Below are 26080 nucleotides of genomic sequence, written 5' to 3' on the forward strand. Positions count from 1 at the left end.
GTGGCTATCATAGTGATTTTTACTCTGTATGCGCTTTTATGTCAACTTACCCCTCATGGTTGTTTATCTAATTGCTATTAAGAAATATATTTTTATCCACATCATAATTCATACTGTAATGTTGTTGCTTGTCCTGATTTTTTACTGACTGACTGATTTGATGTTTTAACCTCCTTGCATCACCTGAAGGGTCTCCAGAGGGAGCTCCAGACCATGTCAGGGAGACTAGAAAAGTTGAGAGAGAGTTGCCCAGGGCAGGGCTGCAGTGTGCCTGTGGAGCTGACACTTGATCATCTATGGAGACGTTGGGCCATGTTGCTGAGAAGAGTCAGTGCCCTAAAATCCAGACTGACACACAGAGAAGAAGAATGGAGGGACATCACTGTGAAAGTAAGTGACACAGGACACCTTCAGCTCGTGTCAGTTAGCTTATGTTGAGATTCTTCTTTTCATGTCGTTTTTAAATGGAGAGAAGTACGTTTGATCATCTTGATTAATTAGATTGTTCATTGGCCAAGCAGTACTACTTCATTTAAGACCTGCATCTGGAGTTTATTAGGTAGTAAGAGTGTACTGGAATGTATTAAAACATATTGTATGGAATTACTTGTCCCCATTGTAATGTATAATGATTCCAGCACATTATTGAGATTGTAATGGTCTCAAATCATTCTATGAAAAACTGGGGCTTTTGAAAATGCATTCATAGAAGACTCTAGCAATTGGTTTGTACTGAAAGTATGGGGCTTGAACAGGACCACTATTATCTGGTAAGTATGTATTATGTGACCGCTTGAAGTGAGTGCTACCATTTATGCCCATATGTCTTTGAATCATGTATGCATGAACACTGTTATCTAGTATAAAATCATGCCAGTGTTTTGTGATGGTGTTTGTATTGCAGATGGAGAGATCCAGTATGACTCTTGACAGACTGTATAGTGAACTCTCTGACCAGTCTGTTGAGAACAAATCCATGGAGGAGCTTCAGAATATTCTGACCCAAACAGAACATCTCCTTGATGGCACTGACCAAGAGAGCAGTTTCCTGGCCTCTTTACAGCTCAGCATATCAAGGCTGCAAGGCGTTTCTTCACCTCAGGACCTTAAAACACCCACCCAAATCTGTTTGGAGTGGCGATCTCTGCAGAGTCGCTGCAAGAGGTACACAACCACAAACATGCAGTACAAAATTTGACCAATTAATCTTCAACTAATTTTCTATAGCTATGACAATTCCCCACAAGAATGACCATAAAGTCATAACTACTCAATGCCTGACTTGCTCCCACAGTCTAAGGGAGCAGGGAATGATTGTCCGTCGGGCAACGATGGCTGAGATCCAGGAGCGTGGTCATGTTCTGGAAGAACTGGAGACAGTTAGGCAGGATATCGTCAACGTGCTTTTGCTCCTACAAACCCAGACTGAATCTCAGCACCTCCAGGCTAGTGTTCTAGCTCCGCCCATCTGACTGGCTAGCTGTTCATAGCTACAGAGATTGGAGCTATTTGTAGAATCTACCATAACAGTAGCTAGCAACTTAAACAACTTTAATGAATTTAAGTGTTGTGCAATAAATCCAAACCACTCATAAAAGACATACTTTTTTCAAATACCATACATACAGTATTATGTATAGTGATGTTGTAATCTGTCTTCAACTGAATACAATTGAATAACATCTGAGGCTGTGTTATTGGGGCATTAACAGTGCAGCCTATTCATTTTTCTCCCTCCCTCACCCCCTGCCCCCACCTCTCTGTCTCTCTCCTTCTCTCTCTCTTTCTCTCTCTCTCTGCAGGAAGTGCAAATGGAGTTGGACTCTCAGAAGGCCAGAATGCAGGACATCTTGAGCAGAGTGAGGACCAGACATGCCCAGTTGCCACCAGACATTGAGAAAGTACAGCAGGAAATCATCCATTCACTACAGAAAGCTTTGGAACAGGTACACATCTTGGTAACTGTCTGCAGATGTCTTAAGAGTGTACTGACTCTTAAGTCAGTGTGCCACTTTGGTATAGCAATAAGACAGTATTAAATTACTATAATATAAAATAAGAAAATCAGCAAACATTTGTACACTGTGTATACACGGTGTGTCCACGTTTTTCTTTTCATGTTTTGTGCCAATTCTTCATATGATTGTACAGATCATATGTGGGGTCATACTAGCTATTTTCTTGTGCAATACCATGTGTCTGACAGAATGTCCATCATATTCATTCATACTCATTAAACTTAGAATACAAAAATATAGAGTTTCAAATCAGCCCCATGTTTCATATTGTCCAGGGTAAGAGTGATTCCCTCTACAGACTAAGTGAACAAGTGAGAGAGGTGACTGTGGGGTTAGGATGGGTGCAGACTTTGCTACAGCAGAAAAACCACAGTTTCCATGAGGCAGAAAGGAACCTGAAGGTGTGTATTCTGTCTCACTCTAAAGGTCCATACATGTTTACATTATAATAAATGAGGCTCATTTCACTCTTCTATTCAAGTTTGCCAGCATTATTCTTGTGCAGTTCGATATCTTGGCATTCATTAAACCTGTGAGACATGAATGTCATTTGTAATTATTTGAATTGTTTCTCTCTGTCTCTCATTCTCTTTCTCTCTCTCTCTCTCTCTCTCTCTCTCTCTCTCTGCGTGTGTGTAGTGTGCTTGGGATAAGCTGGATCTTTGGCATTCACGGATCGCAGTGCTGGAATCACAGGTCCAGGAGCTTGCCGAGGAGAAACCAGAGAAGGCTCATGAGCTTATGGATGAGCTTATGGAACCACTACGGCTTTACCAAACAGTGGCCCAACAGGCAGAGCAGAGAACCACCCTCATCAGCAAAGTGAGTGAGACTACATTTCCCAACATTCTGTGCCTAAGAGCCAAGATGTCATCCATACTGATAAACAGAATGCTTAGTTCTAGTTAAATGCGTAGTTCTCTTAGAATATATAATCCTTGTGCTCAGTATTGTAATAATAATAGTAATAACAAGGTTGTCGGAGTTGCTGGCAAAGCTGAATTGTTCCTCCATTATTCATAATCTTTGTGTTTTGCACTGCAGACATTTCATAATTTTCTAATCATGTGATGTGGCCTTGTTTTAACATTTCCGTCTTTTCAGATGGGAGACTGAAGCTTGCTTAGAGCACCTCTTTTTTTAAGAGAAATAAGTTGTTATCTTTTGGAGCTTTGACATTTTTCTCTGATTATTGTGAAGTGGGTCATAGTGTGCAATTCTGTGTTTTAATGGACCATGGATAGATTAACATTTTCCTGTGAGAGTACTCCTGCAGCAGTTTATTCTGGTTGCAATGCACACACATGGTCACTATTCAGTGGCCTTACAGAGCCTTCTGGAGCTGAAACAAGTATATATCTATGACACAGTAAAACCTTGCATAAGTAAAAACCTGCATGCATTACAGTTTTATAAGAGGGTTGTCTACATCTGTAAACATTTCACAACTTAAACCAAGGTTAATGGGGCTCTTTCAGATCCCTGCCTGTCTTCAAGAGTATGAGGATGTGCTCAAGAGCTCCACCTGTTGGCTGTCAGAAGCTGAGTCCTGGCTCAACACCCCTGGCACTTACACCTCACCAAAATGTCTCCACTCCCATGCCAACTCTTTTCAGGTGGGCCAGATGCCATTTAGGACGGCCATGTGAAAGATTATTTAGGCCAAGTGTCACACATCATGAGGACATGCATATGGTGCTGCTTGTTAATTTGTGGATGCTCCATTGGATTTGCCTTGTTCAAATATTGATTTCTAGCTGACCTTATTTTGTCTTGATTAAATATCTAGATGTCTTTGTGTAGTCTTGCTGGGTCTTTCTAGTGCAATATGTTGTGTTTTGTTAAGTGTAGATGTCTAGGTGTCTTTCACTAGCCCAGATCTAACCCGTGTAGGTTGTTCTGGATGAAGCGAAGAGAATCCAGACTGCTCTGGAAGCATTTGTACCCATTCTGGAAGAGATCTCTCCTGTGTGCGACACTGCCTCTCAAGAACAACAGCTGCACGAAGCTCTAAAGCACATCACACACCTGCAGGAAAGCATCATAGAACCTCTCAGCCAGCTCCAACATGCAGCAGCTGTAAGAGACCTCTCTTTTCTTCTCCTGAGCAGTTTTTCAGATTGAAAGCTTTTTTTGATATATATGTTGTCCATTGGTGGTGAATGCTGTTGTTTGCCGAGAGCTGCAGGCATGTGTAATGTTATTCATTTTCTAATGTCTTCTATGCTTTTGAACCCGATTTATCATCTCATAATTTTAAATGGTTGGTAGATTTAAAATTCTTGATTCTTTGCAGGAGATGGATGCCATTGAAACAGAGGTGAAGGCTATGGAGAAGAATGTGTCAAAGATCAGAGCGATTCTGTCCAGCATGGACACGGATACCATATATCCTGAGGAACATCTCCAGCACCGACAGGCTAGTCAAATCATGCCGGAGATGTTGAATGCTTATGTCGATATTAACTGTACCTTTACTGCTATAAATCATTAGAGGGGTAAATACAACTCATATTTATATTGCGTAGTACTAACATTCCTGGCTGTTATCAAAAACAGGTGATCTTGGAGAACATCCAGTCCATGAAAAGGACCATTGCAGAAATTGAGAACTGTCGGCCAGGTCTGGGATTGCCCCCTGAAGCAGAAAAGACCCTTACAGCTTTCCTCAGGGCTGAGCATCTTCTGCAGAACATTCAAGATCTTCAGCAGCTCACTGAGGAACAGAACTCTGCATTGAGGGTCTGTTAGTCAGCTCCTCTTCCATTGACCCTAACATATGGTGTAGTCCTCTTTCCAGCTCAATGGGAATGGTTATGACAAGCATCATCTCTCAGTTTACAACACTTTTTATAGGATATGTTGCAGAGTATTTGAGCCTTTTTAGGCTGGCTTGACAGACAAAGGACTCAGATTAATGTCCATTCAGAATTAAGTGTACCTCAGGCTTAGACTATGCCCTACAAACATAGTTTTTGATTTCCAGCCCTTGGTTATAAATCATATCTTCAAGTTTCATAGATTCACAATCTGCGAAGGGTACAGCTAAGCAAAAAAGGACAATCTTTGACAATCATATGATAACCAGAGGAAGCAAGTTGCAGAGAAACAAGTGCCAGATAACCCTACCTGTCTAAAGATTTAGGCCTAGGTCAAGTAAGAACATGCAAATGATGTAAGCAGGCATCCTTGTGTATGAGACTTTCTTGCCCCTGTTCCATGCATCTTTCACTTTCTTGTTCTCTTTCTCACACTTTTTCTTTCTTTCTCTTGCCCAATTTCTTTCTTTCTCTTTTCTCTCTTCATCCCATTTCATTAAAGTAGCTGAGATCTCACCTTAAGGATGTTTTCCAACAACCCTTGACAACTTTTATCAGTTTGTGTGTGTCTTACGAGACATGGTTTCTCCTCTGAACTCTGTAATATTTTTTTATAAAAGAGGAGATTAGCATCTGGAGTACTGAGCCCCAACACAATTATTCTTTAATTATTATTCAGTGCAGAGGAAAGAAGTAAATTTATAAGCAACTCTTACTGTATGCTAAGCAAATACCTTAGAGTGTGAATATAGTTATTGTTTCCTTCTTTGCTTTTAGCATGTCTTCAACCTTTCCAGGAGATCTCTTGTCTTTGAGAGAGTTTTATTTTAATGTGCAAATTGTGTGACTGCCCTGAAACATCATTGTGATAGTGACTAGCTGTTTTACATTGTACAACCTGCCTCTCTTAACAGCTACTTCTTGGCCAGACAGTGGAACAGAGGCAGCAGTGTGTCTCCCCCTCTGGTGTGACCACAGAGCACAGCTTAGCCCTGCTCTTCCATGTAAACACAGAGGTGAGTTCAGTCCCAAGTTGTAGTCAATGGGCCATGCCAAATATCAGCCTTCATAGCTCTATTATGCTCTCAACAACCTACTGTATTACTATTAGACTCAACTAACCACTGTTGGTGCCCAGACAAAAATGTTGATCGGCGATAAAAATTCCCAATGTTCAGGGTCTTTTAGAGGGGACTCTTGTTTGTTTGTGTTTGAAAGGCATTAAATAGTTGTAATTGCCCTCCGCTACTCAAACATGCCAGTAGTCCACATGAGCTTAAGGTAACAAAGTGTTCAAAGTAAGTAGGTTTGTAAATGTAGGGAACATGGGAAAATGTGTTTACATATCCCTGGAATTGTGTAGCAGACCTCGATGGCAACACCTAACTCAGAGGAGGGTGATGAATTTGAGGAAGAACATGAAGACTGTCACTCGTCATCCTCCGAGACTCTTACTGGCAGTGTTTCGGAGGTAAAAAAAAAAAAAAAAAAAGACAGTGCCTCTTGACTTTTCAGCAAGACTTTTGCTAGGCTGCCCTCTCCTGGCTTGGTGAGGAAGTCCACTGCACCCGCTTTGATCTTCCTCTTCTTCCTTGCCTTCATTGGGAATTCCATTTCGGGCGGGGTTTTTTGTTGTTGTTGTTGTTGTTGTTGGTAAAGGCTCCTTCATTTCTGACTGCTCTACACTCTTGAGCTTTAGATGATGCTCTCAGTCACCATGCTTTATATAAAAATACTTCCAGATGCTGACTGTTACATTTATCTGTTTGTCCTTTTATCTTTGCATATTTCTAACTATTTTTTTTGGTCCTTGTGCTTGTTATGTAAAAGCTTTATTGTTGTTGTCTTTTTGGTATATCAGGAAAAACCATTACCAGTTCAGAACATTCTTTATGTAAATCATAGATCTAAGTTTATAAAATGATTATATCTCACATCCTTCTTTTTCAACTTTAGCATCCACTGTTAGCTGCTCACTCTAAATTAACATCCTTTTGCTCTGTCAGGACCAGCTGCTCTCTTCCATGTGCACTTCAAAAGATTTCAGATCTCTCTGTCCCCACATGCAAAATCTGTTGTCTCATATGCTCGTTATTTACCTAATCTTTTGAACCAGGATTCAGAGGAGAACCTGACTGACAGTGAACAAGCAGGAACTAATACCTCAACTGTGCTTACAGCTTCTGTCACTAAGGTAAATGTTATCCTCATTTTGTATTAGTCATGTGCTCAGTGCTTGTTCCAAGAAGTCAGAGAGTTTTTGATCAGGTGCATTAACAATAATCAACTAAATTACCCTTCAACTTAATCTGTGTACTATAAAAGAAAGGGTTGTTCTAGCTTCACAAATTGAAACAATGTTTAAATCTTTTTAAATTCTTTATGATCATCTCAGCTACCAGTATCCACAGAAATGACAAGTGCATTCTCAGAAGTGGATTTGGTAACTACAGAGTCTGCATTCATGACCAGACAGAGTAAAAATGAAAAGACAATGATTCCTTTAAAGACTGAACCAGTAGCCCAGGAAAGGACAAACATATTATCTGCTGTATCTCCACAAGCTCTTGAAAAGGATTTATCATTGGTGATTGAGCCTGGTTTAAATCCTGTGGCATCAACCAAGGCTGCAGATTCAGGAGCCAATGAATTTGAATCAGTCAATGAAGAGGTTAGACCTTTACCTAAGGACACTGGATTGGTATCCAAGGAGACTGGGCCAGTAACCCAGGAGCTAAAGGCAGTGGCTAAAAAGGCTATAACAGCCACTAAAGACATCAGATCAGAAACCAAGGAGACAGAGGCTCTAACCAAGGAACATGGGTCCCCAACCAAGGACAAATCTTCAATAACCATGGGAAAGGAGACAGAACCTCAGATGGCGTCAACAGACCACATAGAAGGATCCAATGATAAGGTCATAGTGGAGGACCATACCGCACCCCCTGCTCAAGGTCACAATCATCAGATGTTCTGTCCTGAGACCTCGTTGGAGCAGTCAGTTACCACCATATCAGCACCTACTTTAGTCTTTTCTCCTCTAGATACTGATATTGTATTGCAGAAAGACACAGCACTGGTAAGCAGAACTATTGGCCAGTGTTTCCTAATGTTACACTTCTGTAATGAGTCACAATGCCCTTAGTTTTCACTGTTCTAGGAAAGTTCACAGAACACTGAGTACATTGTGAGTGTTCTGGGAAAACACTTTGGTTCATTTTCTATGTCCCCACAATGGTGTAATATTCACACAATGCTCCAAATACATAATATACATTTCCATTAACTGTCTCTGTGCAACAATCCCAGACCTTAGTTGGAACATTCCAATCATAAAGTGTGTCATGAACTTTGGAACATCAACTCAGTACATTCAGTGTGTAAATTTCAATTTCTTTGCACAAATCAGAAATGTGACGTGATGTCTTTCCAGGAGGTGCAGAGTGAGTTAAAGGAACAGAGGGATCTCATCAAGGCCATTGCTCACCATGGAAGCAGCTCTGACCTTGAACAAGAGGAGCATTCTTCATCTCACTCACCATCAGGGTGGGACATACACTCTGTCTCACTCTTGTGTTAAATACTTTAGTAGTTCCATTTGTAGGGTTTCCTGAGGTTTATGTATGTATTGAGGAGTGGATTTATCATTGTTGGCTTGCTTATATAACCATGACCATCCCAAATCCATTACTATTACGAATCTTTACCTCCCATATCTAGGTTTTATTCTGCAACCTTACGTTTTCCAAACTTGCCGAAGGAAGGCACCACAACCAGAGAGACGTGGACCAAACTTCTCACAAGACTAGAGAAACTGCAGGAGATGATACAGAGCGAGCAGCATAAGGCTCCATTTGGGGTTAGTGGTATCGATAAGCAGTATTCCAAACTCCATTTCCTGCTGGTAGCTAATGCTGCTAATTCCCACCTCCTCTGCCACAGGTGCAAGTTGTAGCTGAGGATAGAATGGAAGGTGACATAACATCCCATGTTACGCAGGACATGCACAGACACGTGGAGCAGCTCCAACACGTATGTCTCAAAGCTGGTTGCAAGGGCACTCAGGTGAGCCACACAGATGCTACTGATTGCCTCCAGATGCTCCCAGCATCCCTGCAATGTCAAGTTGCCAGGCAACAACTTTTCGGATTTTTTCTTTTTATTCGTAACCAGTTCATAAATGTGCCTTTTAGTGAGGAACACCAAGTGCTTTTGGCAGTCTAAACACTTAGGTAGTCCTATCCACTGAAAGCTTCTGTCTGCGGCATGAGCCCGTTGGTGCCTGTAAAGAATAAATGTTGCATTACTGTAATGATTGCAGTTTACTGTAATGATTTCTGTGCCCTGACTAACCGTAAAATGTATGCATTGGCTCAAACTAGTAGAGACACGTAGGAAGATAAGATAAAGGAAACTTTCATTTGCCAGTATAATTGTGCTTGCCTCTCTACATTTTGTGCAGCTTTATTAACATTGTAGCATATATGTTTTTACGGCAGTATGCACTTTGTGTCATGTCAATACTGATTCGAAATAAAGCTGTCAATTCCAGGAAAAATTGGTAGTAATTTAATACTTCTGATTTGTAGTAATACTTCTGAAGTTTTAAATTCAACTTCATACATTCTGTCTTACAATAATGAAACATTGTTCATAGGATTAAAACAAAAATTTTATACTGAACACACACAATACAAACCGCCAGTCAATAAATGAAATAACCTCACCATGCAGGAAGATGGTATAGTTTAAACGTGTTTGAGAGTTCTCAGAACGTAGGAAGTATTGTCAGAAAATTCCAAAGCTCTTTTACCAGTCACATACCAACACAGAATGTCCACATCATCCAATGAAAAGTGTTAATGTGCCCTCAGGTCATCATGCAGGAGAGGAGCCATGCTGACCTATCAGAGGAGCTTTGTGAAGTGTTGAGCAAGATTACACATTCTCTCGACATGGTCACACACATTTTTCCCACCCTTTCTGACATGAGCAGAGAGGAGAACCAACTGCTGCTTCTCAACCTGGAGGTAACTACATGCATAGTCACAGGTTTAAGATCTTTGCCATTTTTCCAGATCTTTGCTGTTGTTCTATCCATTACCTTCAGTGTATCAACATTGTACTGGAAAACAAAGGGCTCACACACAAACGTTTTCGCATTGCACTCATCTGAATCAGGAATATGCCTACCACGAAACAACACAACTACCACTCACGCGTAACGCTTTTTTCTTGGACAGTGTCTGTTGGCAGAGCTGGTTGCTGTAAGCAGTGAGTTACAAACCCTGGAATCAGTGGTCGCTCAGGACTTGGGTTCAGAGACACCCAAAGCTTCTGCGTGTCTGAAATGTCTCCAAAATTGTCTATCTACAGTCCAGATTGGCCTGTCGTCTAGATGGGATGAACTTAGCAAACATCTCGGCCAAACAGCCCAGCTTCAGGTTAGAGCCGTTATGATGCAACCAATTCACCATTGCCATATCAATCTCTTGATAAATATTGAGTTCTCTCTTTTTTTCACACAGACAAGGATGCAGTTGCTTGAGAGCCCAATATCTGTGTTAAATGAGTCAGGAGATGAGAACCAAAGCTTCATTCGGAACCTTCCCAAACTATGGGTATGATGTGTGTCTTCTGTATTGTACCTGATGCATGAAACCTTATGAGACATTGTAGGAGCCTATTTTCTGAAAGTAATGGTGATATTTGCTAGAGCCTAGACCTTTCCTCACCGGTATGTCCATGCACACACAGGGTGTCCCAGGCAGACAGTGGAGTTCATTTTGTGGGCGGCAGGGGGCTCTAGAGCAGTGTGTGGAGTTGCAGAGCAGCTCCAAATCTCTGTGTTGGGGCCTTGTAGGTCTGCTGGAACTGGGGTCTGAACGCCTTCGTAAAAGTCCAATGGCAGAAGTGAACAGCCGTGCTCAGCTCCACACTGTCCTCAGTGGACACAAGGTACACAATCACATTGCACTTAATCTATCTGATTTAACAGCAGTAATAACATGAGTTTGATATTTTGATGATGATTAAATAGGAAATTTTATATCATTTTATAACATGTCACAATACTGAAGCATAACACTCTTTAGAGCACTGATGAAGAGGTATTCACTGTGATGTGGAGACATTAATAACAAATAAATGATCAGCTATACAAGCTTATCTAAATTGGTCTGACCAGATGGAACATGGTCCCAGGTGTTAAACCTGTTTAAGATTTCTGTCATGATTACATTTGCTATAGTGCACTGAAGTAAAAATTTTCCCTGTCCTGCATACAAAACATAGTTTAAAGTATTTAGACACTGTAAATGAAAAAAACAAAAACAAATGCCCTGAACAATTTCGAGTTGTTTTTGAATGATGAGGCACTTTCTTCAAAAACTGCAAATTATATGCACAAGACCTCAGTCATAGCCTGTTACTCAGCAACCAGCTTTGGTATTTGTCAGTTTTTCAAATCCATCCTAGTCAGTTAAATGTATTTCTCCTGCTCTGTGTGACCTCTTCTGGTTATCGCGCTAATGGATTCCATGGCAGCGTTACTTCAAGCGTCTAGCAAAACACTTTGCAATGGTGCAGGACCTATCACAGCAGCTGCCAGAAGGGGTGCTGCAACAACTCATTGACATAGAGAAGCAGCTCTCTGACATACAGAAAGAGGCTGTGGAACAAGGGACCCAAATGCAGCTCAACCTACAGGTACATGCACACACAATCTTTATATCATTGGCTACGCACAGTGTCTGTACAAAGCATTCTTTGTTTACATTTTTTTGAAAATCTCAAGGGTGAGTGTTTTTGCAATAATACTTGTTTTCTCTTTTATATGTACGTAAACTCACACACATACACACACCATGCACGTGTACGTGCGCTCCTCACTCACTCTTCACACCGTGTTGTGAATGTGTGATAGGAATGGTCAGAAGTGGAGGATGTGTGTGGGAAGCTGACAAGGTGTCTGGATGAGGTGGAAATGGGAATACCTAATGAAACCTGGGAGAGAGAACCAGAAAGCCAAACAAAAGACAGACTGAAGACCTGCCAGGTAAAAACATCACATCCAGCTGTGTTCTCAAAGAGAACAATGCAGAGTAGTTCTTCTGTAGTTCTTGGTCATCATCTTCCTCATTACAGGGTGATTCTCATCTTCCTCACGGCCAAACTCATTACTCTCACTGATAGAGAGGAGGGAAAGAGACTCATCTTGTTCAGATGAGTTTTTTTAGCAAATGCTCAGATGAGTTAGTAAGAGCTACTTTGCTATATGAAGCATGAAAGAGCACAAGACCTTTGTGAGAGACTCATCGGCCATGAGGTGAAGTTGTATAGTTCGTTCTCCCCCCACCCCCCCCCCCCCCCCTTCATTCCAAATCAAATTACTTGGAGAGATGGTTGCCATATCTTTGGAACTTCATGTTCTGCCGCCTAGTTTGGCTGCTTCCTTATTATTTCTCTCCCCCACAATTACGAAAGCTCATTTCTCAGTCAGATTGACTCAGGCTGAGTAGTGAATGGTCCTTATGAGATCTCTGTAATACATTTGTGCCTAACTTGTTCGGAGCCTGCAGCACCCTCTCCAGAGGAGTTAGGAGTAAAGGGGCTGTTGCCATAGCGCTGAAAGGAATGGAAGGAGAAAAGGAGGCAGGGAGATGGAGTGAGAGTGGGGGGTTCTAGATACGACAACTATGCTGGTTGTAATTGGATGATACATATGTGTTTCTTTCCCTTTGTTTTCCCTTTGTTTACCCTATGCGTCGATAATTTCTATCATACTTATGTTGTTCTTCCACTTGTATTTTTGCTTTTTATCCCCTGCTCTCTTTCATCACCCCCTTATCTATCTCAATACCTCTCATCCTCTGTCTCTCCTCATTCCTCTCTCTCTTATTTTTTTTTCCATTGTTCTTTCTTCCTTCCCTTCTCTTTCTCACTCTCTTCCCACTCTCTTCATTGCAGAAGTTGAAAGAGGTCCTGCAGGAGACCAGACTGCAGGTTGGTGTGTTGCTGGATCGAGGCAGGGTTCTACAGGACCGTGGATGCTGCTGTAGAGGACATGGACCTGCTGATACAGGATCAGTTCTAATGCAGCGCTGCCTGGCTCTCCAAACAAGATTAGACCAGGAGATTTGGGCTGCTGAAAAAATCAGAGAGAGCTATGACAGGTGTGTGTAGACACACACAGGCACAGGACTGTGAAATGAGATGAAACATCACATAAATCCAACATCTATGTACAACTACCTCTATGCAGTGCTTTACATTTCTGTTGTTTTGCCACTTTAACCACTGATGCTTCGAACATTGTGATATACTTTTATTTTTTATTTTTTGTTTGGTAATATTGCTGGAAGTATCGTGAGAATCTCATACACTGTGTGTGTGTGTGTGTGTTTGTAGGTTTCAGAGTGACTCTGTTGCTCTGGAGGAGTGGACTGGCACTGCCAGAGAGCACGTGCACATGTGGAAATACCAGCCTGCCATCAGTTCTCAGGACTCAAAACTCCTCTTCACCCAAATTATGGTGACTGAGATCACACACACACGCTATTTTGTCCACACTATGACTGAGACCATACACACGAGCCACATCTCAAAATTGATCTAGTCCATTAAGTAATGGTTCATATCAAATATTGTTGTATCTCCAAATATATTTACATCCTCTCCATTGTTTTTACATCCTCTCCATTGTTTTTACCTGTCAGTAATTTTATCACACATGTTTTGTAAAAAGTGATGTATTATAATTGCCTGAGCTCTGGTTGACTGCTGTTGTAGGACTTCTTTAGGGAGATGGAGGTTTGGTCTGTGCAGAAGGCTTCTATCAGTGCTACAGCTTCACAGGTCCTGCAGCTGATGGACGGCCAGGCACCAGAGCTGCGCAGACGGCTGACTCTGCTAGAGCAGACCTGGGCCGACCTGACAGCAGTCCTGCCCTCTGCCCATGATACACTACAGCAGGTTGGTCCACCCATAATCCTCCTGGACGCCCATGGAGCACAGGGCATCCACTATGGCTCTCACCCTCTTTCTGTGCAATCATTTCTGCTTCTTGGCATAAATACCCAAATCTAGTAGATTGTTTTGGATTGGAGTGTTTCCAATGATTTTTTGGTCTTCTGTGTTTCTTTTTCTCTTGGGTCATATGGTTTTCTTGCTATGTTTGTTTTGTGTTCTTTGTATTAGGGCAGAATACACTCACTTAGAAAACATTTTAGCAATGTGTTTGCTGTAGTGCAGATATGACCTTGTCGCTGCATAGTTTTTACGAGTCCAGTCAAACTTTGTTATAATCGGTCACTGTGGGCTAAGGCCATAAAGATGATTGCTGCTTCCCTGTTGCATGCACAGTGAAAGAGTCCCACGGGGGGCTTAATTCAGATCAAAGAAGAGGGCATGGGAAAGGCCCAGTTAAAAAATAGGTCACAAATTCAGTTTCAAAATGTTTCACGAGACCCCCAAAAACAAAGAAGATTCATAATATCTGTCTTTCCAAACATGCAAAAATCTCATTCTAACTGTAGAGGGTAGTTTTTTGGGTTTTTTTTTCTATTTTGGAAATATCATTTCCAAAAATGTATATATAGAGAGAGATGTCATGCAAGTCAAATCACAAAAACAGGACAGCTCGACTTTTTCGTATTTGGTTATGAATTTAAGTCTTGTCTTCTAACCACCCTTTTGTAGCTGCTGGCTGGTATGACCCAGAGAGAGGTCATGTCCGACCTTAATGTCTGGGTGAGCCACATGGAGGGCAGGCTGAAGGAGGAGAAAAACAAATTCCAGTATGTTCAGAATTCCACAGAACTCACCCAGCACCTTCAGAACTTAAAGGTATCCCTCATGTTCTCCATCCCAATCCTCCATCATCAGTCCATTTTGGTGCAGTGAAAAGAGTTGAAGTAAATCAAGCAGTCAGTCTCATAGCTTTTTTTTGTGTGAAACAAAGGTAATCCTTCTAGTTACCTTTGACTCACAGCTAAAGCAGTTTAGATAGAATAGTTTAAATAGAATAGAATTTACCTTGTAATGAGTGGAGTGTCTGTCTGTGTATGTTCCTTACAGGACTGTAAAGCAGAGATGACAATACGTCAGTGTTGTTTAGACTTTCTGAACCAGTCTGTGGATGAACCAGGTGATATGGAGGATCTGACCAATCGTGATGAACGTATTCTTCTTGCTGAAGATCAGGGAGCCCTCAACTTGAGCTGGATTCTCCTACAGAGAGAGATTGACAGTCAGGTAGGGGGTAGGGTAGCTTCATTTCATACATGAAGTGAGTGAGATGTTCTATCACACTCATTGCTTAATTAATACTCCTCAACTTTATCTCCATTCATCTTGCAAGTTTTCACCTAAAATTGGTGAAATTCTGTGAAGTCTATACTAAAGCTGGTTTATACTTTGTACGTTTGTCAAAGCCTTAGACACGTGGACCATGTATTAAACTTGCATTTATACGTAATGCCTATAGACACAGAGTCAGACATAATACTGTATGATTTCATCAAAAGAGTGGCCTTTATAACAGTTAGAGTTCACTCTAACGCCATTGAATAAGAGCCCATAAGAGATTGAAGATTTTTTTTTTATTGGGTGAGGGTGATTGGGTTTGGTTCTGAGTTTGTTCTATTTCTCTCGTTTCAGGTTTGTCATGTGGAGCAGCTGCTTCAGGATTGCAAAGACAGAGACAACAGACTGCTTCGCCTGCGTACCTGGGTCTCAGGCCAAACAGAAAGACTAAAAGCATTTGAGAGGCCTCAGAGCCACACACAGCTGGAGCAAGCTCTGAAGGAATGTGAGGTTTGTGTCTAAAAGTGTAAGCTACTTTTGAGAAGTGTAAGGCGTAGGGGTTGGTTAAAAAAAAAAAAAAAGTGATTTTTTTCACGTGCACCTTGGGTATGGGATCGCCTCACAGGGTAAAGGTGCGATTTGCAGCTGAGATTCAGGATTTGGTGTCGGTTGCCTGGGGCTCCATGAAGCCCAGTTGGCCAGGTTCCCTTGGCTGAAGGAGACTACGAATTGGTCCTTTGTCGTTATTTAATTCTAATCAGCCTTTGGCCCCCCAGGATTTCAAGACAGTTATAGCACAGTAAGAAACGTGCTTGATATAACTCTGTGTGTGTGTGTGTGTGTGTGTGTGTGTGTGTGTGCTACAGGAGGTGAAGGAGAAAGTAAAGTTGAAATCTGCTGAGCTGTTGGAGCTGAGAGAGCTCCACCTGTTTGGGCAGGTGGATGCAGAACACCCAGGAGACCAGGGATTCTTCACACAGGTGGATGCTACCATTGAGGAGTGCACAGCACTGAAACAACAGGTAATCCCACACTCCCATATACACATCTTTATACTGCCTACGTGTGCCTTGTCAGGGTAGCATTACTCCATCACTTCTTTTCTTTTCTTAAGCACTTTCAATAATAAATAATTTCTTGTTGAAATTATTTATATTGTAAAAAAAACAGACATTAATAATCAAGGACTTATTGTCTATGAACTGGCTGATCTCAATCGAAAAATAAAATCAGTCATCTGAGTTGGGGTATTTGGCTACATTGTTTTTAAAAAAGTGCACAAGACTTCAAGAACAGTGTGTGCCTTCAAGTGCCAGCTACTGGGTAAGTGCCAGGTACTGGGTGAAATATTCAGAATGGATTTTCAATTTAGCTAGTCGGCTTTCTAGAAGATAGATAGGAAACCAACGCTCTAGAGGTCTGGAGGTTGTGCAGTTTTGTTTTGTTTTTTCTCTAGATTTACACAAACACCTAGCAGAGTTTAGGAGTATGTATCCCTCTCCCAGAGGTTTACTGACTAGATCTGGTGTGACTACTTCTTATATAGACTCCTCCGTCGCTCGCTCACAGTCGAACACTGCAAAAGTCTTACCTTGCTGTCCTCTTTCCTCAGATGTGTGTGCTCAGGAATAAACTTCCGGAGCTCCTGTGTCAGTGGATTCAGTTTGAGACGGTGGTCAGGGATGCAGCTCTGCAGACGACCAGAATAAGCTACATGCTAGAGCATGGACGAAGACCAAACCTCTCCCTGCAACAGAGCATAGACCATCTGGAGCAGCTGGAGGTAAGTGGTTAAGGGGGCTCCTTTAGTAGATACTAACGTATTCACGAGACTCTTGGAGTGTATTACCCTTTCTGTTGTGCAAAGCTTGACACCTTGAACTTAGTCATGGTGTATACAGGTCTTTGTTCCAGCTTTTTCTCAGCTAATGAGGAACCATAATGAACTTCAATTTTTTTAGAATCTGGAGTGCTTTATCAGAACAAGCATGTACACTTACCAGGAGTGCTAGAGTCAGAAAATTGGCTGCTATTTTTTGGTTCGAAACAACATTTTCGGTCCTGACAGGGAATGTCTGAGTTCTGGGTGGTGTCAGGGCTAAAAATTCAACATTACACGATGATACCGGAACTAATAACGCAGTTGAGACTTTAGTAAGTCTAACTTTACATTAACTTTGCTCTAATTCCCAGGCTCTCAGAGCAGAGAGCGAGAAGGCGGGAGAAGTTTGGACCAAATTACCCGACCTGCCCCCTGACCTGAAGAACAAAATTGACTCTGGAACAGCTCTCCTCCTATCTGAACATCTGGAAGCACAGAGAACACGGTCAGCAGCTACAGCCTGCCAACACGCTGTATCTCTCTCATCACCTCCCCTAGTCATGCTTTCCGCTCACCCAGCGTTTCCCAGCCTCAGTTATGCATATGTCTAGCTTTTTGATCAGTGGATGTGTTCAATCATGTGTGTTGAATTATGTTCTGTAATGTGGATGCACAGAACTGGACTGTACGGAGAAACAGTGTAGGAGCATTGCCTCATTTTTTTCATAAAGTTCAAAAGATAATAGCTACATAAAGGTACTGCACTGATAAAGCAAGTAATAATAAATTGCCAGTATTGCCAGTATCCAAGCAAGAGAGGGAAACCCTTTCTCTTTTCACCACTGTTTTTTCCAACCACTCACCTACCTATCCCTTCTGCTGTTAAAAAAATATCAATGATGTATTGTCTGGAGTATAGGAAGTCCATGTCTGTCAGACTGGCAGATTTATAAATGGAAATTATGACTTTTAATCCTCCTGGCTTTGGTGTACTCAGACTCCTCTTGTTGTGTTGCTCACACATGCTGATTGTCAGTCTGTGGCTAAAGACAACAGGCAACCATAATTTTTTTAAAAAGAGGCAGAGTAGATACAGCTAACCATGGACTCCTGGGAAATATTAAATCAAGAAGTGCAGGCTTAAGAGGAAGAACATGGTCTGCTGTTTTTCATGTCTTTTTTTCCTCCTTGGTTAGTTTGAATAGATAATGCAGTAAATGTAAGAGGGAAGATGTACTTGAAGCCAAGGCAGCTCTTTTAGTTGTTTGTCAAAATTTCTGTTCACTTGAATAGTTTGTTGTGAACAGTTTGTCCCTTTACTTAATCTGTTTTTTTGTGCAAGCTGCTTTCTACTGGCAGAAATGTAACAACTCAATATTGATTCAAAAGTACTTTATAATTTTTGGCAATCAGCTTCAAAATTTTGTAATTTCAGTCTTTTGTTGGTGGAGATATTGTTTAACGATGAAAGACCATTAAAGAAAGAGGTCAATCATAATTCAGAACTTTTTTTTTGACTGACAGCAAAATTTATCAAATGTAAATATTTTGTAAATTTTCATAGAGCACCTACTTCGAAATATAAAAAAGAATGTGTTCTCAATGAAACCCACATATCAATTAGCACAGTAGAAAACCAGTATGCTACCTCGGCATATATTGTTTTGCTTAGGAAACTGAGTGTATTACTTATGTAATGTGTGTGTGTCCGTCTGTGTGCGTGTGTGAAAACATCTCATTTTGGCAGGTGGAAGGGTCTGGTGCATGACGTGGAGCTGGGGATGTTTAGAGCTCAGACTGTCCTGCAGCTCTGGCAGGAGTATGGAGGACTCTTCAAGGACTGCACGAGGCATCTGGACCTCCTCTGGGGACGGTGTCGAGAGCTTCTGAACCCAAATCCTACTCCAGTGGACACTACAGAAACCATCCAGACCAAGACAGAAGCCATCAGTGTGAGTGCTCTTCCACTCCTCTGAAGGAGGCTAGGAGAACAGGAGCCTTAGGAGATGAAAGACTCCATAAAAGCAGATGAGTGGCATGTCTGTTCTTAGAATGAAAACAGGATCCAGGACAGTATCCAAATTTCACGTTTTTTCTCGACAGTTTAAATTATTTTACATCTCTTTCTTAGAACAAGGAGAGAATGAATTCGTATCTACAGTGTTTATGCAGAACAATTTCAAGGTATAAGAGTTGTGATGAGAGCATGAAGAATTGCTCATTGGGCACAAAACATTTTACTCTTATTGTAAACAGAGAGTAAAATCTGTCCTGGCAACAAACATTTAACTTAGCCAAATGAAGCATAAAAGTAGAGCTTTTAAAAGCTTTTGCTGTGGTATTTAGGATGATGCGATGCTTTGCTACGGCACTGGCAGCATTGTGTTTGACATGGGGGGAACACTGAGTTCTTAACCTGGATATGGAGAGCACACAGGGCTAAATATATGTCCTTGGTTCTCAAGCTATTTGCTTCCTCTCCTGGGCTGGGAGAGTCAGCTCCTGTACCTCTTGTGCAGATAAAATAATGAGTCAAATGTTGTTTTGGACAGCAAATCATCAATCTCCCATTTCTCTGATAAGAACTAAATGCACCAGAATAGGTAGACTCAAACCAAATTTTTTGCCCAAATGCCTGAATACCACATCTGCAGTCTCATCTGTGAAAAATGCCTGAAAGCATATACAAGGTAATATTCTGCAATGGAACATTATTTATATCTAGAAATAGATTTATCTGCTTTAGTGCTCTTAGACTTGTGTGTTTGTGCTTGAATGAACACACGGCACAATCTACCACAACTTAGATTTACAACATGAAAGTAACCCACCTGAAACACATTGGAATTTCATCAATTAAAAGTAATAATTATTAGAAATTAAATTTCTTATTTACCATCACTTTCATGATACTGATTTGATTTATTTCATTTTTGCGATTCAAATCTAAAGGTATATGTCAAAATGGATCCCCATTGAAACAGAGTCCAAGTTGAACACAGTTTCGGTTTAACTTTCCATTGCTCTCTGTTTTTATCATTTTGCTCTCACTCCTTCCCTCTGCTCCCTTGTCAGGCTCTACAGGATGACATAGATGCACTGCAGAACAGTGTTGGAGAAGTGCTGGCTGCATCTAAACAGCTTATTGGACAGATGGAGCCCTGTGCAGCTGCACTCATCCAATCAGAGACCAGGTTGCTGTCCCGTGATGTTATGCATCTGAGCCAGATTTTGGCTGGGAAAAAGGCGGTGCTCCAGGTTAGGGGGCAGTGGATGGATGTCTGGATGAATGAATGGATGGCATGGATTAATGAAATTTGTTCTACAGGGGGGACTTTGGTTAACAGCGTATCCTCTCATATACCAGAGCATTTATTTTGTGATCCAGGACCAGAATCAAATCAAATGCCCTAGTGTTTCTAAAGTCACTTTTTTGTTCTTCAGGAGGAACTAGGGGAGCATCTCAATTTCAGAGGCAGTTTGGAGTCAGTAGAACAACACCTGAACAATTTTGAAAGCAACGGATCTCAGTCTGCAAGCATGGAGACTTTGAAAGTGAGACAACATCTACATTTTGCATGATGTTAGTCACGTAATACTTGATTGAGAGCACACTGGATTTTGATGTTCCGTGTGCTTTCAGGTGGGCCTCCTGGAGCTGAGCGCACAGACAGCAGAGCTGGGAGCTTTAAATGAACTGAGTCTAAGACTTAAACTCAGTAATGAGGAGAGAGAGAGACTCCAAACCCTCAACGCTCAGTGGGTGCAGGTGTTCTCTCAGGCCACAGAGAAACACAGGTGTGTGAGTGTAGACCAAAGTGCTGTTTCAAGGCGTGTGCCATTTTTAAGATTTGAAGTGTTTCCTTTGGACCTATTTGAGTGTTAGGAGATAAGAGGGACAGCAATTTTCTACAAAAATGAAAACAGCTGTCTAGTTGACCCTGTACATCACAGTTGTCACAAACAACAATTTAATATTTTTATTTGTTTTTACTGGGTTAATTCTAAGTCCTTGTGTAAATTGTATTTGGAAGAAGGCGCACGGAGTGACGGAGTGTAATTTTGTGTTTAGAGAGATGTACGCAGAGTGGTTATGTGCCCAGAGCTTTCTGCAGAAGTGTCAAGGATGGGTAGAAATCCTGGACAAAATTGAGCATGACCTGGCCAAAGATATTTCCGGAAACTTCCAAGCGGTCTTCAGACAGCTAGCTCTTCATCAGGTAAGGCATTTTTCCACATTATCATTTCTGTCCTAATGCTTTGTACCAAGATTGCACTAAATAGCTAACATAATAACAACCCATTACAACATGTTAAGAGGACTGGAGCGAAGAAGTATAAGATTTGTTCTAGGCAAATATTAACCCCTAATTGTGCTTTAGTATTAGTTCATAGTAATACTGTGAGAACGCTTAACCCATCATGAAAATGTTCAAGCATTTTTAGTTCAATTTTAATTGATGTTTTGCTGAGGTTTTCTACAGATTAGGGTTCTTGGCCATGTTATGTCTTTATAATCCTTCATTTCTAATCCCTCAGAGGCTGAAAATGGAGGTTTTGATCAGCCAGCAGCTCTTGGATGCTGTGGTTAGCAAATCGCTGTGCCTCCTGGAGGCTGGACAGGTTGAGGACAGGTGAGGCTTCACTAAACTCGTGAAGAGTAGAAAAAACCCACATTTTTCAACAAGAAATCCCCATATTTTTTTCTTTGCTCCTGTTTCACAACACCACCCACACGTGTATGACCTTGTACGGTTAGGAAATCAAAGCGTTGCAGCACTCAATGCTTTCTGCCTGAGAGAGATAGAGAGATATCATCCCAGAAGTAATTAAAAAAGAGGTTTTCCGCCTGTGTTCTTTCCGAGGGTCAATAGATAGTTCCAGCTGTGACCATAACTCAAGTTAGGGGAACAGTGAGCAGCTCAGATCTGGAACAATCTGTTGAACACATAGGAAATGAATTAACCTTCGTTGCCAGCATGGAAACTCAACAAGATAATTTTTCTCAGCTCAGTAACTGCTCAATGCTTTGGAATGTTCCTCACTGTAAGACCTCAAAAATTTTATTTTTATATAAAATCAAATCTATGCTCTCACCTGCAGACACATGAGTACTGCCAAAGTTGAAAAAATAGGACCCATATGAAATTAGTTCATAACTAGGTTAATAGTCATAATTCACCACCACACTTTACCCCCATGTGATCTTACAAAATCATCAAAGCTGTACAAATCTGTCACTTCTGTGCCTTGCTTTCTGCACTATATATATCTATAACTTGAATTATAAAGGTTTGAATTAGTAATGTGTATGAATTGATGTCATTGGCAGTGATTTTAAGTGGAAATCATGGGAGCACTTTTGTTTGGTGTATTTTGGGGACAGGAGTGCTCTGATTTTGGGGTTGGCCCAACTGAAGGAGCGCTGGCAGGGTACACTGCAAAAGGTCCAACAGCGTGGAACACATCTGGAGGGACTGGTGAGACAATGGAGGCTCTACAACACTGGGCTTCACAGACTCCAGAGACTACTGAGATACTCAGATTCACTACTGCCCCCTGCTGGTTTGGGGTTGTGCAGCTTCCAGCAGTTGCAATGCTCTATACAGGACTTTCAGGTAAGGCAGAGCATATTGCAAGACAGAAGTACTATCGTCTGCAGAAAGCCATCACTGATTTGACAGAGAAATTTTTTGTGTATTATCAGCCCACAAGAGCAAAACTATCACAATAATTCTTCCCTGTCTTCTCGGTAGTGGGCTCAGGAACAGCTCTCTCTTCATGAGGGGCTGTTCACTCAGACTCTGCAGGCAGGCAAGCAGATCTTCCCCTGGGCAGATGTACAGATGAGGTCTCAGCTGCAGGGTGAGCTGAGTTGTTTACAGGAGAACTGGGAGCACTGCTGCAGGCTGATGGTCCAGAGGAAGGATCTTGCAGACTCTGTCATTCAGGTATGAGAGCCAGAGTCTAGGCTGAGAAACCGTTGCTTTCCACAACTGTTTATGATTTTTGGATTGAAGTGGTGCTGTCTCAGCGGAATAACAAAAGAAGGAGAAAAACCAAACTGTTTCACTTTTGGCTACAAATGTCCTGTGACACAGGAAAAATACACTGTGGTGATGGTCTCTTCTATTCAGTGACAGCAAGGATTAGTGAACACATTATGGTAAGATTAAAGGATATTAGTGTTGAGCTGAGATGAGTGCAGTTTATATTCCAGACTATCAGATGGATTCAGTACACTCTGAAATTGACCCAAATAGTGACAAAACAATGAGAGAATCAATTGCAATGTCCATTGCGAAATGCTTGAGATGATCCATATCAGACCATTGTAGACTAAAAAAGACATAACCTCTGTTTCCGCATGTTTTGCTACTGTGAAGTGCCAGCCAGCTATAATCTTGCCTTGATCCACATATGGGGCTGCTGGGCTATTACACTGACTGAAATGAAAGCTTGTTACCTGTCACTGTGCCAAACGCTCAACTGTTGGCTCTCCATTGAGAGTGAGCTGTTTACATGACATTGGCGCTCAATTTGACTCTGTCTGTTTCCCTTCCATTCCAATACATTCCATTCCATTTTAGTCCATTCCATTCTGTTTCACACCATTCCACTGTGTTTCATTCCATTCTGTTTCACACCATTCTACCATGTTTCATTCCATTCCATTTCACTCCATTCCATTCTATTATATTTCATTTCCATTCATTTCCTTTACAGTCCATTCTCCCAGATTATGTAGTATTTCTTTATGCTGTATAGTTTATAACTTTGGACTTTTTTCAAGAGATCCTGTCTTTCTCCAGCAACTAACAGCTGATGGTAAAAGTAGAATGTTGTGGCATGTAAAGAAGCAAGTAGGATAGTCAGCTTACACTAATCCTGTCTGGTTTCTTAACACCCAAAAGGCAGTCCCTGCTTAGATGAACTCTTGACACTGTTTCTCAATGAAAACATTATTTTTACAGATGTCATATCTCTTGAGTCAGATACATTCTGCAGTCATGTTCAGGCCATGTGGTAGGCCCGCCCAATAACTACCAGTCCTGATTGGCTTCTCAGTACGGGGACAGTACTTCACATCAAAGATGACATCATTTTGTGTGTGTGTGTGTCTGCAGCAGTACATGAAAGCAGGCTAATCTAAACAGTTCCTGTCAGACCCATTGAACGAGGACCCTAGCACAACAGTGGGATGAGTTTTGAGATAACATGGAAGCAAGGGGCACCCAAAATAGATCTGTCACTGTTGTTGCTCAGTTTACTTGTACAGTTCGTGAATTGGTTTTGTCCCAGCAGGTATGGATAGTGTAGATAGTACTAATTTATTTGTCATATGTTTCACAACAAATTTTTTTAGGAGATTCAAATCAACAAATCAGCTATTGTTAAGATATTTTCCTCTTGCTTTCTCTCTCCCTTTCTTTCTCCTCTTTCTGTGTGCATGAAAGTGAGAGAAAAGGTGAAAGAGCCTTCACACAAAGAAAGATACTACACACTACCCTCCCCTCAGCCTTACTGTGTCTTCTCTTTGCAGAAGTGGAACCTCTGTCAGACTGAACTGGAAGACAGCACAGTCAGAATGGGAGAGATTAAAGCCAGACTAAAGCAACCGCTGCCAGAAATCCTGGAGGAACTACAGGTCCAAGAGAATTTCACCAAGGTGACTGTAACAAGATTGGAACAGGGTGTAAATAGAGATGTAGTGTAGTAATTTTGTCAATGAATAGGCATGCTGCCTTATTTGAACACCTGATGCAATGTAAAAGATGTCTAAAAATATCAGTTGTCTGACCTTGCAAAACATATACTTAAATTGTGCCCTCTGGATTCAGTGGTATGTTAAGTGTGATAACTTGCAATCCACAAAGCATTAAATTTCATGTTGTAATTCTGTAAAACACTGAATACTCATTAGTCAACTTACTTGATAGAATCATGCTACTATTCAGTTGATCTAATCTCAACGTCTTGATCAAACTTGTTGGGAAGGGGTAGGTGGGGTAGGATTAAGCAGTTATTTGTTTGTGGGGAAGAGCGAAACTCTCAACAGCACAAAAAAGTTGGGGGCACTCCCCCCCCGGTCACCCCTACTGGGTTATTATGGGTTTACCATGCTCCCCCTCCCCTTCAGCTTTCCCTCCCTCTCTTTCCCCCTCTACACCTCCCCGCCTCCTCCCCTCCCCCGTCCTGGCCAACAGGCCTTAATCCCGCAGGCTAGCGAGAGAGAGAGAGAGAGAGAGAGAGAGGGAGAGAGAGAGAGAGAGAGGGAGAGAGAAAGGGTTGGAGTGGCACATGGGGGGTTGACTCAGTGCCGGCCACTGTGTTATGCAGGAGGACGAGGCTTCTCTGGCATGTTGGGCAGGAGGACTGAGGGAGCTGGCTACCATGAAGGCTGACATTTCCCAGTACGTGCTGGCCGGAGACACCGCGCTACTCCAGGAACAGGTGGAAGCTCTCCATGACCAGTGGGAAGAACTCTGCCTGAAGGTGAGTGAGAGAGGGGGTGAGAGAGGGGAATGGAAGCTGTGTTCAGTCAGTACTAAAAGTGCACAAAGCCCTCGTGGGGTCGGGGCCATGGAAACGAGGAGGAGGTTACGTTCACCACACCACAGACATGAAAAAGAGAGGGAAAGCACAGGAACACTGACACATATTGACAAATCAGTACAACATTGTAAACTTTCATGTATGTGTAAAGTGTGTTTTGCAAAAAAATATTTTTGTATGTTTTCAGTTGTTGAATTTGAGGAAGAAGTAACATGCATATTCAAGTCGTTCACATAGCTTGTCGAGTACATTTCACGTCTTTTTGTTTGTTTGTTTTTTAATTATAGCTATGTTTTATTGGTGATCAAAACTGAAATTTTATGTGTATGTTTGTGTGTTTCTCTGTATTTGTCTACCTGTGTATGTCTGTGGGTGTGTGTGTCTGTGTGTATATGTGATTATAATGCTTACTCTTACAATGTTAGCCAAAGTATACACATTTTAAAATGTCATTTGATTTGCCTGTTTATTAATGATTTTGTGGTTATCCAAAAGTTACAGTCTATCTGGCAGATTGATGAGGTCATTTGACATGTGTATGACTGAAATTTAGAGCATGG

The 26080-nt window shown here is 41.5% G+C and overlaps 1 protein-coding gene across 1 annotated transcript in view; it reads left to right on the forward strand.

Annotated features, from left to right (window-relative positions):
- Positions 1-26080, forward strand: part of syne2a (spectrin repeat containing, nuclear envelope 2a) — an 84285-nt gene that overhangs the window by 41313 nt on the left and 16892 nt on the right. Inside the window, exons 49-89 of the mRNA XM_030772153.1 lie at positions 190-390; positions 905-1164; positions 1295-1445; positions 1803-1946; positions 2300-2419; positions 2658-2840; positions 3497-3634; positions 3912-4097; positions 4315-4437; positions 4578-4760; positions 5752-5853; positions 6201-6308; positions 7464-7916; positions 8271-8383; positions 8558-8741; positions 8837-8902; positions 9712-9867; positions 10081-10281; positions 10366-10458; positions 10637-10795; positions 11384-11545; positions 11763-11894; positions 12806-13008; positions 13247-13370; positions 13628-13810; positions 14537-14683; positions 14915-15091; positions 15497-15652; positions 16009-16164; positions 16797-16925; positions 17336-17469; positions 18712-18916; positions 20040-20222; positions 20409-20519; positions 20608-20762; positions 21037-21184; positions 21504-21598; positions 22351-22582; positions 22721-22915; positions 24508-24616; positions 25294-25460. Coding sequence (XP_030628013.1) covers positions 190-390; positions 905-1164; positions 1295-1445; positions 1803-1946; positions 2300-2419; positions 2658-2840; positions 3497-3634; positions 3912-4097; positions 4315-4437; positions 4578-4760; positions 5752-5853; positions 6201-6308; positions 7464-7916; positions 8271-8383; positions 8558-8741; positions 8837-8902; positions 9712-9867; positions 10081-10281; positions 10366-10458; positions 10637-10795; positions 11384-11545; positions 11763-11894; positions 12806-13008; positions 13247-13370; positions 13628-13810; positions 14537-14683; positions 14915-15091; positions 15497-15652; positions 16009-16164; positions 16797-16925; positions 17336-17469; positions 18712-18916; positions 20040-20222; positions 20409-20519; positions 20608-20762; positions 21037-21184; positions 21504-21598; positions 22351-22582; positions 22721-22915; positions 24508-24616; positions 25294-25460 — 6627 coding nt within the window. The remainder of the gene's footprint in view (positions 1-189; positions 391-904; positions 1165-1294; positions 1446-1802; positions 1947-2299; positions 2420-2657; positions 2841-3496; positions 3635-3911; positions 4098-4314; positions 4438-4577; positions 4761-5751; positions 5854-6200; positions 6309-7463; positions 7917-8270; positions 8384-8557; positions 8742-8836; positions 8903-9711; positions 9868-10080; positions 10282-10365; positions 10459-10636; positions 10796-11383; positions 11546-11762; positions 11895-12805; positions 13009-13246; positions 13371-13627; positions 13811-14536; positions 14684-14914; positions 15092-15496; positions 15653-16008; positions 16165-16796; positions 16926-17335; positions 17470-18711; positions 18917-20039; positions 20223-20408; positions 20520-20607; positions 20763-21036; positions 21185-21503; positions 21599-22350; positions 22583-22720; positions 22916-24507; positions 24617-25293; positions 25461-26080) is intronic.

This window comes from Chanos chanos, chromosome 4, assembly GCF_902362185.1.
Source record: "Chanos chanos chromosome 4, fChaCha1.1, whole genome shotgun sequence".
Lineage (NCBI taxonomy): Eukaryota > Metazoa > Chordata > Actinopteri > Gonorynchiformes > Chanidae > Chanos > Chanos chanos.